This window comes from Ambystoma mexicanum, chromosome 4q, assembly GCF_040938575.1.
Source record: "Ambystoma mexicanum isolate Mex_15411 chromosome 4q, UKY_AmexF1_1, whole genome shotgun sequence".
NCBI classification, from domain to species: Eukaryota; Metazoa; Chordata; class Amphibia; order Caudata; family Ambystomatidae; genus Ambystoma; species Ambystoma mexicanum.
Window position 1 is genome coordinate 873,846,925 of NC_090928.1, and position 17,563 is coordinate 873,864,487.

The 17,563-nt window shown below is 42.9% G+C and overlaps 1 protein-coding gene across 1 annotated transcript in view; it reads left to right on the forward strand.

Annotated features, from left to right (window-relative positions):
• Nucleotides 1-13,650, forward strand: part of SRBD1 (S1 RNA binding domain 1) — a 1,352,005-nt gene extending 1,338,355 nt beyond the window's left edge. Inside the window, exon 22 of the mRNA XM_069608446.1 lies at nucleotides 12,335-13,650. Coding sequence (XP_069464547.1) covers nucleotides 12,335-12,624 — 290 coding nt within the window. The 3' untranslated portion in view covers nucleotides 12,625-13,650. The remainder of the gene's footprint in view (nucleotides 1-12,334) is intronic.
• Nucleotides 13,651-17,563: the final 3,913 nt, after the last annotated feature.

A 17,563-nucleotide genomic window follows, 5' to 3' on the forward strand; every position in this document is an offset into this window, starting at 1 on the left:
ACTTGTACCCTGTTGTCACTGTACTTAATCTGAGGAAGGTTACATTTAAATACGAAAAAAGAATGTCTCTGTGCTGTGTGTGTTGCGTAAAACAGGGAACAATATTCAGTTCCGAGAGTGCAGCATTTGGTAAATGTTAGCTAAATTAAACAGAATCATGTGCTATTCACTTGTATAGTATGAGTATTTGGGCTGTGAATCTGTAGCCATGCTTCATCGAATAAATACAGAATAACTTGATAGTAGCAACCTGTGAAGGCCATAGATATTTAAAAAGTGAATGTGCAAATGAAAGCGAGTTTACCCATCCTAATTATATTACCAAAGAAAATCAAACTTTTATAAAATACATCCTCTCCTCTCCCTTGACATTCCAATGTATGGAAGGGCTATCAGTCTGTGAGACCCTATTCACAACGGGGAGGCCGGTGCTCATCCTTGTTTTTGAAAACCATAAAACCATTTTCCTAAATTGAGTGAACCAACCAATATCTGGTGCATTCTTCGCTGATAACACTGCTTCCTCCACCTAAACCTGCAGAATTAGATGAAACCGATTTTAGCATGCATTCAAGTTGCACACAAATGCCAGAAACCCACAACCCCTTGTTCATATGGATGTAAATATGTGTACCTAAATGTCATTATTTTAGTCCGTCTTTCCCTATTACCAATACATGTTTTTGATACAGGAGAAAATTGTGTTTTAAACTTGCTGGTTGATTATGTGATGTATAAATATTTGAATACACTGGCTGATAAGCGGCAATGCCATCATTGAACTATTTGGTATTGTGCAGATCTTATTTTGTCATAATGAAGATTAATGTTATGAAATAATAATTGATATGTTGTAACTGCATATGTGTGCCACCTGACCGCGAGATTTTCACAGGCAGGCCGTTTCTAATCGTGTAAACAAATTATCAATGTTTATGTATCTTATTGTGGTGACTTCCTCTTCATAAAGCAAGGGGCACCACATTTGATTTTCATTTATCTAAATAAATGTGGGTTTCAGTTATAAAACACATCTTGTTTCTTGTTCCAAAATTGAGCGGTGGGAGTGTATACCAGGGGCCGTTAGAACAGGGATGGACACTTAATGAAAAGACCAACATCTCAACAAATATTTCAACAGGGCCTACACCAATGACCGAGTTTTAATGGATGTCACTGAAATTGGTTTACTGTGCATTCTAGATGCTGTAACTGTGAATTTAACAAAGAATTGTTGAACATGAATTCTTTTAACACCAAGGTGACGAGCTTTCCATTTTACAAGAAAAGAGCTTACTTTGCATCGAGATTAAACATGCTGCCAATTTAGGACTTTTGTTGTCTAGTGACATATTCTGATATAAAACTGAGCATTGGTAAACTGATTAGTAAAACAAAGTTCAGTTTTTTTTTACAATGGCACTCTTGATAAATTGCACATGATTTCTCACAATGATCAAATTTTACAAGCAAAAATATATTCAAATGGTTCAGTATGGGATTGAGAAGAGCTGAAAGTGAAGCTGAACTGTTTAGAAGGATGTTTGTGGCATCCATCCTTTAGCCTTCCATCAGGTATACCGATCCAACTAATACATGTCAAACCAAGTTTGCTCTCGCTTGACACTTCATTAAAGATTAAGGAGTTCTTGTTTTACCTAAAGACCAAACAGTCTCCCTCTCACAACACATTTACAAAGTTAAAATATGTTTTATGGCTTGGTAATTATGGCGAACTTTGTGCATTATTCTCAGAATGCAAAAACATTGTCTGATATTGTTGTGCCAGTAGAGTGGTCACAACCCCAAAAGGTAGTTGTGCAAGAAATAAAATGGGAAGCATTCACTTTTGACTGTGCAGAAGTGTTCAATATCTGGAAACAAAAATATGATCAGCGGAGTACGTTAACATTCATGAAATCTCTGAGATCTGTGTCTCATTTTCCAACAAGAGTCAAGAGACTTAACAAATTACCCACTGCGCAAGTAATGGGTGGTATTCAAGGAGTTGCGAGAATGAGTTGAACCTGCAGACTTTACAGAAAATCTTCGGGAATTGGAACTCTTAAGAGCATACTGATTGTTTGTGATGAAACATTATTGTTGCATTTAAAACTACTTTGAAAAGTTGTTTACGCAGAACGTGTGTTTAGTATGGAACAATTTTGGCACAGGATGATGAATGGAAATCAAATTTCACTGATCTTAGCAATTTTAGCATTCTGGGTGTGCATTGTGGACGGTTAAAATAAAAAGGAAGTATTATACTGGGTACATAAACTATTTTTAAAATGTTTATATTATCTATTCTACTGATATTATGTATTATAATGATATTCATCTTTCCGTGTGACATGTATATATCTCATGTGAAGGTTTGATGTAAACTAAATAAAGGTATACATGTAAAGAAGTGTTTTTCTTTTTCTTGTCGAGGATAACGCACTATATTCTCCATGAACTCAATAGTATACTCTCCTGGATAGGATGACTATCACTGTCTGAGGCCTTTAGACCGATCAATGTAAGAAAAATTCCCACTAGTCTGAAAATCTCTCTGTAGCTCAATTTATGTAATGTGTCCTTCAATACACATGCATCCAGCCTAACATTATCATCTAATATGATAGATATGATATATATGATAGGTTATTTATAACACGCTTAATACCCAGAGGTTTCTAAGGGCAGACCTGGGGATCGAACCTGAGTTGCTTTGTGTCGTCTTGCTTCCAAGGCGAGCACGTTGCCTCTGAGCTATCCTCCCTGTCGAAAGAATCCAAGTTCCCTAAAGTACCTTTTTATGGTTGCTTTACTCCATAACTTTCAAAACACAGATTTGTTTCCCCCTAGGGAGCTTGTCTTACTTTATTTGTTAACCTTGAACACGGTTTTGTCTTTTTTGTTTTTAGTCAAAGGAGGTATTTCCACATTCTTTATCCCCTTTATCCCCATTAATCATTGCCTAAAAATAGTTGGGAAAGTTTCCAACACCAATTTTTTTCCTGCCCTTCCTTCCATGCTTTTCTTTGTCTCTAAGTTTAATACCTTTCTTTCTTGGGGACTAATATTACTATGCTAATGAAAGGTTATAAAAGCACCTCATACGACCCCTTATGTAAAGTTCAGCAACTCCCTGCCAGCTTCCGATCAAGGGATAAGCATCCCTTCTGTCCTTCTCCTACAATCTTTATTAGAGACTATGGTACTTTTATTACAGTTCCCGGCATTGTGTCTGCTTCTCCAGTGCCTCACCAAGCACTATTTCCTCATGCTCTCTGCTACTCTGCACCATTCACCAAGTGATATTCTACCTTCTTGGTGATATCCAGCTCCTCTTATCAGGCCCTTCCTCAGAATACAGTGCGCTTCTCACCAAGCACTGTTTCCTGCTTCTTCAGAATACTCTGTGCACCACTCATCAATCTTTGCCTCACAGTACTCATAACCTCTCACCAAGCACGATTTCCACCTTCTTTGGGATACTTATGAAACACTTTTGCCTATCCAACCAGTGTCACCCTCTCCATACAACCAGGCAACCCTCCTTTTTTTCTGGTTGTTTCAACAATTCCTGTATCTTACTACTCTGGGGTTTACAAACTCCAGATTGTTTGTTTTTTGATGCTGCTTTCCTTCAACATATGATTGCTAACCCTGCCTCCATTTCAAGTAGACTTGCTTATTACAGGTCAACTGTCCCGCTCAATAGTTACCTCAAACCCCACATAAATTGTAAACACATTTTTGTTTTTTCACAATATAGAGATGATGCGTCAGTGGAAACCATTTCTTTCTAAACTATCCTGCAATCCTCACACTTGCTTACTGAGCAACATGTCCTTCTGGGAATATGTCATCCCACGTGGCATAAACCTATTTTTCTGTTCATGTTATGGTGCTGGTTGCTCACTCAACCTTTCGTATTGCACTACAATGCCTGCAAAAATAAGATAGATCCTTGCACAAAACAGTTCTTCCGTTGTGTTTTAATGGCTTTTTGGCCAAGCTGCATATTCAGATGTATATGATAATCCTGAAAAAAATAAATATTCCCCAAAACAAATGTTCCATTAAGATCACTTTGTGACACGCCACACTGTCAGCTTGCAGCATGTGAGGTGTGATACCCACGCAAGGCAACTTTTCACTGTGGTATGGCACATTATCTATATAAGAAACATCTTATGTTAATGATGAGATCTGAAATACTGATGTATCTGTTGGTGTCATTCACCCTTTGAAATGGGGCCAGCCTGCTACCTAATGTACCATCATTACATGGAGCATTGGTGTCAGGACAGATTTGTGTACTAGAGTCACCTCACGCCCCTTATCGTCAACAGTGTCTAGCATTTCTCGTGCTTTAAAGCTTCAATTCCTATTGAACTTGGTGAGATTTTCTAAAGATTCTACAACAGCTTGAACACTCCGAGGCACTACACGTTTAGGGTCTATTCACTCCATATGTCGTGTTGACATTTTGTTTATCCATTAAATAGGTCATCTCATCCCCTAGATGTACAAACAAAAGCAACAAGATGGAACCCCTGTACTACCCAGGATACCTGCTAATGGTTTTACCCAGTACAACTATCAAGACTCCTAGCAGGTACCACATTATTACTGAGATTACCCATTTGGGTAACCAGGCCTCTATACCTTTCTGTTTGAAAGACAGATGGAGGCCTCATAATTTGCATTAGCCATTTGCGAGTGATAATTGACTCTTGGCAAGTAATGAACAGGGTGCTGTGTGCACCTGGAAAATTTAGAGAATGAGTGACTTTTCATGCCTGGCTAATAGCTCACAACTTGAAATATTAACCCCTCCCGGGAAAATAATGGAAAGAACTTTGAGTGGTCAAGTTGTTGCAACAAGTGGAATCGGAAGAATCTATCATGACAGTGACATGGAGGCAGATTACCTTCAAATTGAACGATTCAGGGATTAGACAAAATATGCCAATTAGTTAAGACATTACCAACAGAGGCTAGCTGCAGCCTTATCCATAGAGAAAGAGGTCTATTTCTCCAGCATGGGGTCTCACATGGATTCACATGCTCATGTATATTCCCTGTCATCAGGCTGGGAATCCTCTGTAAAAGAAAAGAACATTTTCACTTTAAAACTGTACTTCACCTCTAAAAACATCACTGTCCTCTGGGTCATACTGCCCCCATCAAATGACTGTCCTCTCCCTAACGCCACGTCTCTGGCAGCCATCTTCAGATTTGTACTGCACGCTTCAATGTTGGGAGTCTTCGAGTTTGCTCTCTGAGCTATCTAGTATGTTTTTCCCGATTTCTTTTTTTCCATTTTTTCTTTTTTTTCACAGAGAAGTTCAATTCTTGTGTCCAAGAGCCCATGTGCTCTTTTCCTCATCGGCTGGCAACGGGGATCCGTTGTCCGTGAAGTTGTGTGCCTCTCAAGGGAAAGGATTCATAGAAGTTGCCAGAAGGCCACCTTTGGCCTACTTTGCGGCATCCGACCATGTTGGAGGAGAAGGAGGGAAGGACTGTAAGGAACGCATCGCATCAAACAGTAAGATAGACACACGTGATCACAGTTCAAGGCTATCTAATCCTAAATCTAAAGATGGGAGCAAGCTACGACCTTCAAATAATAATAACGCAGTCCTAGTTGAGCCTGTCAAAATAAAAGGGCCTATACTAATAAACCTATTGCCAATCCTTACTTCTAAATACAAATGGTGTGGGAAACAATGTTATGCAAAAGAAAAGTGTTCAAGAAATGATAAGTCAGGATATTCAAGCCGTTGGCTTCCCTTCCCCACGTTTTCAGCATGGGACAAGGCGGCACACTCGAACTTGGCACACTCTCTGGCTTCTCTAGCACGAGGATGCAGTTCAAAACCTCAACATCGGGGCCTTCTGTGCCAAAGTCTTTTATCTCTGAGGGCCTGATGCAACACAATAAACATTAAAATTCCTTTCTTCCTAGGATTTCATATGTACAACTTCTCTGGTGATTTTTGATTCCCCATGGGTCCTCCTCCGCCAGGCTCAGACACACTTTAACACAAAACTTTCAATTGATCGCCCTCCGCCATGTTCAGACCACCTTTATCTACTTTTCCAAGATTTCTTTACTTCAAAAATGAAAGACTTTCGACTGTGCGCAGGATTTTGCTCAAATCGTCTTAGGACCACTTCAGTTACTTGTTCTCTTCTTGATATAACCTTTTTCTCATTTTCACTTCTGCCACTTCTCAGGTGGATACCTTAGAGAGACCTTCAATTGAGCATCCACGTGCTGCCAGACCACTCTGCCAAAGGTATTATATCTTATTTGAAAGTTCAATCACTCATCAGCAGTTCAACTTTAGTTGTGTCTTTTATTACACACGCTTTTAGCAATGTTCGTTCTAGCACTTTCCGTAAAATGTTATTGCTTGCAACCTTGGCAGAAACACAGACCGCTCTTGTATCGGTTTCCCCAACTCACCGGCTGGGTTGATTTCACTGGCGCTGCTTTGTTCTTGGAGCTAAGGTCGGTACCACGACGACTTGTTCTTCTCCCCGCCTTGATTATTGATTGCAGGATTCTTCAGCCAAGTCTTACGCTTTCTATTCACAGGGTTTCCGTAAAGTAACGGTTCCTTGTTCAAAAGGTCAAGGGAACGTCCCTCCTTGCAATCCCCTTCTATTTTGCCATCTTTGTTTTCTCATTCAGCTGCCGTCTCGAAACTGCTGTTTCCTTCTGTGCTTTTATTTGTGTGGGGAAACTTAATGGAAGTCATGTGTGTGTGATGGTCAGTAATTGCCTGGCCCCGCCTGACCATTGTTTTGGGACACATCAAGTATACGGCTCGGGTGTTAGTCTGTTTTCTCTCATAGTGGGCTGTCCGTGTAAAAGTGTTTGTGTTGTTGGAAGGGGGGTTGGTAGAGTTCCTAAATATCCTACCTGGTAGGATGCGGTAAAGCTCTTACAGGGAAGGGGATACCGCGTCTCACCATCCGGTGTACCACTCCCCGAAAACCCCTCATCCAGGTGATCCTCCTGCACTGGTCCACCCCCAGGAACTGGATCCAAAAACGATGGCTGTGTCCTAGCCACCTGGAGGACAGATCCCCGGAGCCTAGTGGGTGAGACACCGTCTGGTTTCTCACAGGACCCTCTTCAGGCCTTCACCAAATGCAGGCTATGGAATGTCTTTGTGGAAGACAAACATCTGCAGTGTCTTCACTGCCTGCACCTAGACCACATGAAGGTGGAGTGCGAGATATGCCTGGGCTTCTCGAAGAAGATTAAAGACAGGCACAGCAAGCTGCCGGCATGGCTCAATTCTAACAAGGCCTCTGCCCTATGCTCCAAGCAGGGCCATGCCTCACCCAGGAGCGCACTGTCCGAAGAGCGCTCTTCTAAGCCATTTGAGGTCACCCCATCCGTGGGGGTCCAAAATCAGGCCCATAGTGGCAAGTCTGAGTCCACCGGGTTTGCTGCTGCCACAGGTCCGAGGTTGGATAGGCCACGATCACTCTCACTGTCCACCTCCATAGCCTGCCTGAAATCAAGCTCCTCTTCAATGAGGAAGTCATCCACCCCGGCCAAGTTGCAGGAGAATGAAGGAGGAGCAGGCCATGTAGCCGAAGTCCTGGTCGGCCACTTCGTCGGCAGGTACGGTGACGACGACCGCTACAGAGGTGAGAGCCAATCCTATGAAGGTGGCTCCTGCAGCGTAGACACAGGTCCGAGTCCCGGTTCAAGGCCCTCAGGGTGGAAAAAGGGGGGGGGGGTGGTTGACGTTCAACCCATGGACATTTCATCCATGGATGACGACGACCAAGAGTCCGTTAATATGGTCCACAGGGATGACTATGATGACGCAGGGCCTAGCGCTCCGTCGCTCCAACCTCCGCCAAGGGACATTTGCGTTTGTCAGAATATCTATATTCACAGCACCATACGGGAGTGGAGAACCAGGATACATGAACATATCAACTTAATGGGAAGCCAGGATCCAAGATTACTGCTAGCAGCGTATTGGCAGAAATATCACCAACAAGGCAACAAAAAGGTTGTACAATTTGTTGGCTTTCAAACTGTTCTCTGTGACAAAAGGGAACTCGGACTCAGACAGTTGGAATCTAGATACCATCTGCAGGTACCGCGCAGTACCAAAAGGCCTGTGCATTAACTTCTTTTTATGATGCCAACAATGATGTTGTATTTACAAGTTATATTCATATTTTTATGATACCAACAGTGTTGTTTTTTAAAAGATTTATGTGTACTATAGGATCAATAATGTGACTTTTAATGGACTAATATGTGTTTTTTACAAGCACTGGAGGAACTTGGAGGCTCAGTCACGTAGTTATTACCACTCTTCTTATTGTCTTTTCAATTAGGGAATAGCCACCCTGTATAGCCACCCCTCTTACCAGGTCTCTCACATTTCCCATTACCTTCCTGGATTTGGGTTAGTTTCACCCATTTTGCCTCTCATCTCGATACTTTGTTTCTTCAATGTAGGATGGCTTCTGTGCCTTCGTTCGGTCTGCTCCACAGTACAACTCTGCGTACTTCTTGGATGGTGCTTCTTGCATGGAGAAGACTTTTCTCCCCTTCTCTCCCTTGTTCACTGTATGTCAGGTACACAGTGCTTATCTTGTTTGTTTCTTCCGTCGGTACGGCCAGGGACACCCTCACGCTGACAGCATTAGTTTGGAGAGGTTTCTAATTTCCCTCTGACCTCTGACTAGCTCCTCTTACGAGCAAATCCCTCCTGCGATACTCGTCCATCGCAGAGCCTCTCAGTAGGCTCTCTGCCCTCAGGTGTTTCCGGGACACACATTCTTCCACTCTTCTCTGCTCGATAGACGGGAGGCCCCCTTCTCTGTCTCCCCACAGCCCGTTCCAAACTCCCAGATCTCTCTTTCCATGTTAGCTTTGCTCTTCCTGTATTTGTAAGACTACACTGAGGCTTCCCCAAGCTTCAACCATAGTCCTTCCTTAGTGTTGGGACCAGGCTCTGTTTCACACCATTGTGCCCCCTTGTCTCAAGTGTCAGGAAGCTGCTCATTCTTTATTACTCTCTGAGGCTTACTCATGTCAGTACCAACTGGACACTCCTTAGTACAGATCCCAAAATAATAGTTGTAGAAGGATTCTGCAGAAGTAGATGTTTCCTTCTTTGCCCCTTTAGTGAAAAGCAAAGAGAGTTCCTTCTCGGAATGGGAGTACCTATCTCCAAGAGGGCAGTCTCTCCCTGTGAAATCCCGCTTTCCAACACCCCCAGAGGGAATATCACGTCGCAGGCTCACCTCCCTAATCTCACAAGAAGATGGTTCCCTCTAGGGAGAAGTGACTGAATCTCCTGATTCGTCACAATGTTCATAGCATGACCTCTGGTCCAATACAGGATCTCCGAATGCATAACAGTCGATATATTTATGCAACTTTTGGTAATTCCCTTTATACAGCATCCAACGAATAAGTGAATCCCTTTGCGAGTCTATAATGACGGGCTACCTGGTCACACATTACAAGCAGGAACAATGCGCACAGTAGAAGAATTACAGCAAGTCTAGCACTAATCTTCACGCAACCGCTTAATGCTTACCCGGAACTACAGCGGTCACAGGGTAAACAACATACATCATAGCACTGGCATCGCAAATGTCCAGTCCGGATGTATTGAAGCACTCTTAAAGAGCGCAACAAAATGGCACCCACAAACCTCACGTAAGCGCCACTTTGCCGATCACATACAGTATAATTTCAGCTACGTTAGTACGGGACTGAAGCAAGTATGACTTGCTACATATTTATGGAAACAAAATTAAACTTTTTATCCTAGAAAGAACAATCACCAGAGCAACATGCAAAATATTATAGGGACTTTTGAGATTGAGACCAACAGATATTCTACTTCAGAATGTTTGGGTTTATAGCCAATATATAAAGGTAAGCAGGTTTCTAATCCATTCGCAACACCTACTGCATACTTTCAGACCTCCCTTTATTTACAAAATTTGATCATGCATCCTATTAAATTCAGTCTTATCAGCACCAGTATCTGCATACTCTAGGAGAATACACTGAGCATCCCAATAATCTTAGTTCAAGCCATTTGAGAGTGTAATACTGTGAACAGTTGGCTACGTAAAATATATTCAATGATCATATGATTGATTGGAGTGTCTCCTGGTAACTCCATAAACTTACTAACTTATTGTATGTTTTTTCCCTTTCTCTCACTCTCTGCCTCCACACTTTGCTTTACAACATTGTTCCCTTTTGAAATGCAATTTTGTTTAATGATGATTGAATTTAACTTGTGCAACTAATTGAATCGATGCTATAATAATGTCTGTCAGCCTTGATAAAGACCTATGGGGGTCAAAAATACTTATTGCAAGGAACTATTATTGCCTCAGCTGTTCTTGCATGCTCAGCAGAAGGGCAAACCTTAAAGAAATCTATTCTAATATCTACTTACAGTCACCATTTTATTTGTATGTAGACTAGTGATCACAAAGACGCATGTTTTAGAAAACCTTCTAATGCTTAAACTAATGTAAACTCTGGGTTTGGATGATTGATCTATTGTAACTTCTTTCTTACTTATTCAAATTTATCATTACTCCCCTGACACCTAATTACATTTTAAAATTAATCAGGACACGTAAGCCCCCATTCATTTCTCTGATTCCCTCCTCGTTATTGTTTCCCTGATGAGAAGATCAGCTGAAGCTTAATCCATCCAAAATTGAGAATCTTGGTGTTGGAGCACAATATTATCATGGTCTAAACAGACCTGGCCACAGATACTAGGATCCTGTTCAACACTTTAGAAAATGGAGAACTTGGTTATGGTGGACGCAGAAATTTCAATGGAGGCGCAGGTCAACTAAAAGGTTGTTAATACCTGGATACACTGAGACATTTCCTGCCTTATATCCCTGTAGGATACTAGTCAGAATACCAGAGGGATTGCATTTAGGATTTTCAAATGGCACATATCTAGGACTATCAAAGTTCCTCGCGTGAGGACTGCCAAATCTTCAAAATATGTCTGCCCGGATGCTTCTTAGATTGAGGACATTTGTTTATGTAACACCTGTCCTCACCTCTCTACATTGCCTACCAGTGGTCGCAATTGTTGTTTTTATGGTACTGTGTATGACACATAGAGCATGTTACAAAACAAGGCCAGCCTCCATTGAAGAAAAATGTAAACATTACCGCCCAGCATAAAATTTGCACTACAGCCCTTTTTGGGTGATTGCTCCATAGGTCACGATGTGGAGGTCATGCATTCTCACACATTGCTGCGAAACTATGGGTGCCGACAAACAAATCTTTGAACAATCGCTGACCATTTTCCATTTGGGAAACAATTTAAAACATGTATTTGCTTTCTGAATGGGATTGATAAGACATTAGCAGTTTGAAATTCACTAGGACCTTACCTTCATGCCATGAGACTTACTTTGAGGTGAATAGTGTGCTCAGTAAATAACCAATAACATTGCACTTCATGCCAGATTAATCTGCTACTAATAGCTGTAATATTAGCTGTTATATTGGACTCAGAATGATTAATATAGCAATATCAGGTTTTATATAGTGCTGCAGGCCGATTCCTCCTGATTCTAAGCAGTGCAATTGAATCTGCTGTTATTTCCCAATTTAAAAGTGCTGAATGAATTGACTATGGGGGGGATAAAGAGCTGAACCGGCCCTGTCAGGTATTAGCAATTAGGACTGATCCAATGTCCAAGGAAAGTACTTAGCTGATGAGCTAACCACCCGCCTATTGTGAAAAGAACAGTGTCAGGTTGTTAAATCCTCAGTTGTACCAATAGATGAGATCATTGCACAGTTAGCATTTTTAACTCTTTGTAATCTATGTACATTATTTCTGAGGGAAAAATCCAACCGTGTAAGGGATGCCATCTCAATCGTCTCTTGCAAAAGTCTGTCTTCAGTATCCCAGAACATCTTTATTCTTTCCCCCTGGCATTCAAGTAAATGCCATTATTTTAATTATCTGATGGGGCCACCATTTAGCTATTTTATGCTTGTATCATAAGGTTTGTTGTAAGTGAAAGTTAAATAAAAAGAAAAATGTGTATTTCCCTTCATTGGATGCCTTTCAATGTTTAAAGTGAAGGTCAATCAGATAATAAAACTACACATTCACCATTTTTCTAAATTTGGAAACACGTAAGTACATAGAACTTAGCCAGTAAAGCAGAATGATCATGTCCCAAGGCAAAGGAAGTTTAATTAAATGTTCAACGAGTTTATCTTGCTGCTTTATAAGACTTTTTCAGCATCTTATGTTTACTTCTTTTGCAGAATTTGACAAACCTGACTTCAAAACTACCATAGTCTGCCTTGAAGATTTAAAGATTGGAACAATTCTAACTGGAAAAGTTGAAAATGCCACCCTGTTTGGAGTTTTTGTTGACGTTGGAGTGGGGCGAGCTGGGTTGATACCCATGCGATACCTAACAGAAGCAAAACTATCCAAAGATAGAAGACGAAGAAGCCTTGGACTGGGTCCTGGAGAAAGAGTAGAAGTCAAAGTGATTAACATAGACATTCGGCAATCTAGGATCACATTGGAACTTATTCGTGTTTTATGAAGATACTTCAAAGGATACACTTTGAGTTTTTATTTGGTTTTTTTTTCAAGCCAAGATTGAATATAAAAATGGCTTCACTTTTTATACATTGAAAAAATAATCATTATTTTATTGTTGTTAGTAGTTAGCTTTCTTATCCATTGTCCGTGAAGACCACATAGATTTGTTCTTTTATTGCCCCATAATATATGAAATTATGATGGACTTGTTTCGGTGTGATGTTTAAACACAAGTTGGCGTGCCAGTTTATTTGAGGTAGAATGTTACTATGCCATTTAACATCAAACGTGCAAGCCATACTTATTGAAAGTAGATTAGGATCATCAGGGTAATCTAGTCTGCCTATTCCACTACCTACTGCCACATTGTAGACTCCTTTGCCTACAACTTTGTCCTACACTATAACTGCTCCTCTTTGTCTATCATGTATATTTTTCAGTTGGGTTTTGTCGGCTCTGATCGTGTTGAAAGTCTATTCCATGCGTTTGACTTCCTGGCAGTATGGAAGAGCTTATTTATGTTATGTTCACTCCTTTTACTGTTTCTCATGAACCCCTTTCCTAGAACCACAGTTCCAATGGAATATGCTCACCCTTTCTATTGTAAAAAAAAAAAAAAAAGTCTACTTTCAATCTTCCCAACTATACACATGAAAGTTCTAACATCTGTCATCATAAGAGTCTGATGTCAAACTTGCACTAGATTGGTATTTTTCCTTCTGAAAGTGTTCTTGTCTGTCTTTACCCCTAAAAGGAACTAAAACAATGACATTGAAAGCTATCCAGTGGAATTTCCAGTGGTTATGATTGATTCAAATCTTTCCATCTGTTGCTTTTCATTTGCTCCGCGACCAAGCAACATACTCAAGATAAGGGCTCACTGGTGATGTGTGCAATGGTAATAGAACAGTGATGTACGTAATGTTCCTTTTGGATATTAGGTATGCCTGTTCCTATTTACGGAATCCTATTGGCTCTTCCCACTGGTTTGTTAACTATATACCATAAAGTAATAGAATATGCTACATTTCTCTATCTTTTTGTGATGATTTCAAGAATCCTACCCCATCATCTTGCACTCCACAGACTTTTTCCTGTCCAAATTTACCTAATGCATTACATTAACTTGCCAGTTTCCTGATCACTCTTTGAGTTCCAAACACCTTCTCATACTTTCACCCCTTGGTGATATAGGCTTTGTTTGGGTGTAGATTTCAGTATCCGCAAGGACCATATTGGGCCTCATTGCGAGTTGACCAGTACGTGGTAAAAGTGCTGGTAATAATGTTTACTGGCACCTTGACTGGACCAGCCAACTACAACATTGCCGGTAGGTGCTAAGGATTTCACCTCCAGCTATAAACCAGTGGTAAATCTGACCCCGCCAGTAAAAGTAAACTGCCTGTATTACTAGCACGGCTGGTAATAGCAGCAAAATCCCCTCATGAGGTCCTAGCGGACTTCATGGAATGGGGATTTACCAAGCATACCGGCACTTGTAATCTGCTGGTAATACCGGCAGACAAGTGCAGGTAACTATAATTGCATTTACCGGTATTCCGGCGAATTTACAGACGGTATACCGGCAAACTTGCAACAAGGCCCATTGTTCGTTCCAGCCCTTCTACAAAGCTTTGAACTTGTTGGTCTCTAGCACTGCTCTTTGTGGCACTCACCTGATTGCCCCTTTTTCAGAATAAACTCACTTGACCAAAACATTTTGTCACTTGTTCCTTAGAAACTTTTTACATTATTGTACCACCCTAGAACGAACATAACATTTACTTAGTTTACATGTGAGTCCTATTTGTGGAATATTTAGTGATGGGGCAGTTGACCTTCAGATATATCTAGGTGTCATCAGCATACTGGTGTATTTTGATGTTGAAATTAGCCAAGAGTGCTCCCATTGGCTCCATGGAGAAGATGACATGCGAGAGGATTCTGCAGTTAATCTGCTGTTATCTGCAGCTGCCCAACTGGAATAGCTGGTGTATGTTGGTAAGGAAGGAGTCAACCCATTGGAGCACTTGAAACCCATGGCAGAGGACAAGCCTTTTGGATGTTGCACCTTAACCTTCTTTCCCCTTTGCTTCTCCTATCTTCTTTTACTTCCTTGATGTTGTCGCCTACACCTCTTTGATGACTCCACCCTCCTTCATCTGTGTCTTCTCTGTCACTGCCTCAGCTACTCTCACCTACAATATTTTGGATGCTATATCTTCTCTGCTCCTTCCTCTTCTCCCCTCTGTCTTCCTCTGCTACATATGTTACCTCCTCCTACTCCCTGTGGTGTTCATTCTGCCTCTCCCACTCCACTTCCCTTTCTTCTGCCACCTCCTTCTTCTCTTTCTGCTCTGCCATTTATGTAGCATCTCCGTAATGCCATTACTTGCTGCACTGCCATGTAATCACCAACTTTCTGTGCCTCCAACTTGTGCCTCCCACACACCCCTGTGTGCACGTGTGGGTTCTTCTGCATTTCCAATAAGTGTGAGATAGTCTTTAGCTTGTGTCCCTCCATATACGAGCATAAGGACCGGCTCGCTGGAGACAGAACTACTCACTTGCCAGCAGTTTGTAAATCACTCCTGCATCTGAGCACATCTCTACGGACCAATCCCACATTAAGGGGTCAGCCATCTTGAATTCCACTTGAGATAAGATGGAGCCATGCTATTAGCAGTTACTTGTTGGGATAGGGTTTGTGTGTATGTTCGCTCTACGTTGGTGCTAGTGAACCCCAACGGATTCAGCTGAAAGGTGTCTGTGTGAACGGGCCTGCTGACTGACACTTCCTTTGAGTGAACCCTTTGTTGCGCTCCATGTTAGTCTGTCTATGAGGACTTGCTGTCACAATCCTGCAGATGAGTCTTCAAAAAGTCTTGCAATTTCTGAAAGAGCATATCTCATTTCCAACTTGTCCTGGGCTAGTTGTTGTTGCACAGACTCTAGATCCTGAGTTATCAGATTGCAGTGAAATAACCGCCAGTTTCATGTTTTCGTATCAGTTTGACAGTTGCATCCTGATGTAGGTGCAGCTCCTCGACACACATGGCTGGGGGGGCTATCGCTTTCTGTTCAAGCCTTGTGAATTCTATGCCCGCTTTCTTCATACAATGTCTTCTTTTTCCATCTCTATGTTCCAGGTCCCAAGCAGGGCAGGTCGGTAAGGCATTTCTACCCCTGGATGGCAAACATGAGTTTGTGATGCTCACCCTCATTTTATCACATCACACTTGGGAATACTAGGCATCCTGTCCCTGGAGTTAGTTCGTAGGCTGGTGATGGACTGCCAAGTCTGGGGAATCCTTGGTGTACCCCCCCGGGACCAACATCATACAGTTGCTGGTGGTTTCTGGCCTACAGGGTCAATTCAGTTATGTCGCCTTGCTGCAAGATGGTACCTAGTCTACCTAGTCACATAAGCCATATCCATTTCTCGGAGTGCCACCCCCCACCCCTTTTGAGGTTTTCGTAAAGAACCACATGTTATGAATTTCTGATTAGTCACAGGGTAGTTCCCAGGTTTCCAGGCCTTTCCCCAGCAGTCAATAAGGCTGGTCTTCTGTCAGAGCCCTTATATTACTGTACTAGCTCTCCTCCTGGTTGAGGTGGCTGTACATCTTTTCCTAGCCTGAGGCCAGCTTTTCTTGGGGTATGTCTTATATTACCAGTCCCCAGTATATTCAAGAGTCTTCACTGGACACTGCAGGATGGTGTCACAATTCACCAGATCTCATCACTTCTCCCCAGGGGGGAACCCTTTGCTATGAGGCTAGGGAGTGGAGGTCGCTACCCAATAGTCCCCCTAGGGGTGGTAAAGTGCAGGAAGACCTCATACAGAGAGACTCCCGTCCCGAGTTAAGCACAAGTCCAGGGCCAAGGTAGGGGCACTTTTCTCATCTGCACCCCGCAAAGGCGACTCCTTTCCCAGGAAGCGCACGAGTGGGAGAGACCTTTCAGTTTCTTGTACGAGGGCGGGTACCGAGGCTGCTACAGCTACCGGCCGAGGGGTCACTAGATCCAACCAGTGACTTCACTGAGGGACCGCAAGGTTCTATTACCGGGTCTACGTCCTAATACTGGACAGATGTCTGAGGGGGCACCTGTATGCAGCACTACTGGTGACACAGCAGAGGCCAATCAGCCTACCAGGCCTCGTCCTGAGGTGCAGGGTAGGCTTCAACCTCCACCGCCAAGAGTCTTGGAAGAGGCCGGGCTCAGCGCGGCAAGCATCACGACACAGGTACGTGGCACGCAGCCTTACAAGATCGCTGCAGACCCAGATAAAATGGTGGCTCGCCCGACACCATACCCCTTTGGGGAACAGGTAGGGGAACGAGTTTCCAGATGGGACTGGTCTTCACTGGACACGTGGCCTATAGCATAACCTTCATCGTCACTGGGCAGATACACCCTCAGACAGTAAGGCAGAGTGTGTCCAGGTCTCAGCCCATGCCCGCGCCTCTCAGCACTCCACCGGCCCGTGAAGACAAGTTTCTGACCCTCATGAGGTCTCTGCAGATGGGCATCATCCTCAGGGATGTGATCAGGGACATGCTCCCTCCAGTTCTGTAGCCAGCGCCCATGGCCCCTTAGCCCATGGTTCCAGCGATTCCGCCCAAGGTACACCCCCAGCTGCACCTGCCATTTCCCACCACGCCGGCTCCCACGCCTCCAACAGTCTTGGCTGCCCCCAGCTACAGCAACAGCCGCCGGCCCATGTCAGAACACTGCAGCCACCGGCACCCAGCACTACTCCAGCTGCACCAGACCAGCAGAACAACTTGGTGGACACAGATGAGGAGGACCAAGACACACCATCGTCAGCCAAAGCCTTACATGAGCAGCTCGCCAGATTGGCCGAATACTTGGGGCTTCCTCTGCCGCAGGTGGAACAACCAGAGGCGGGGGTCCTAGCAGAGGTCCTCACTCTA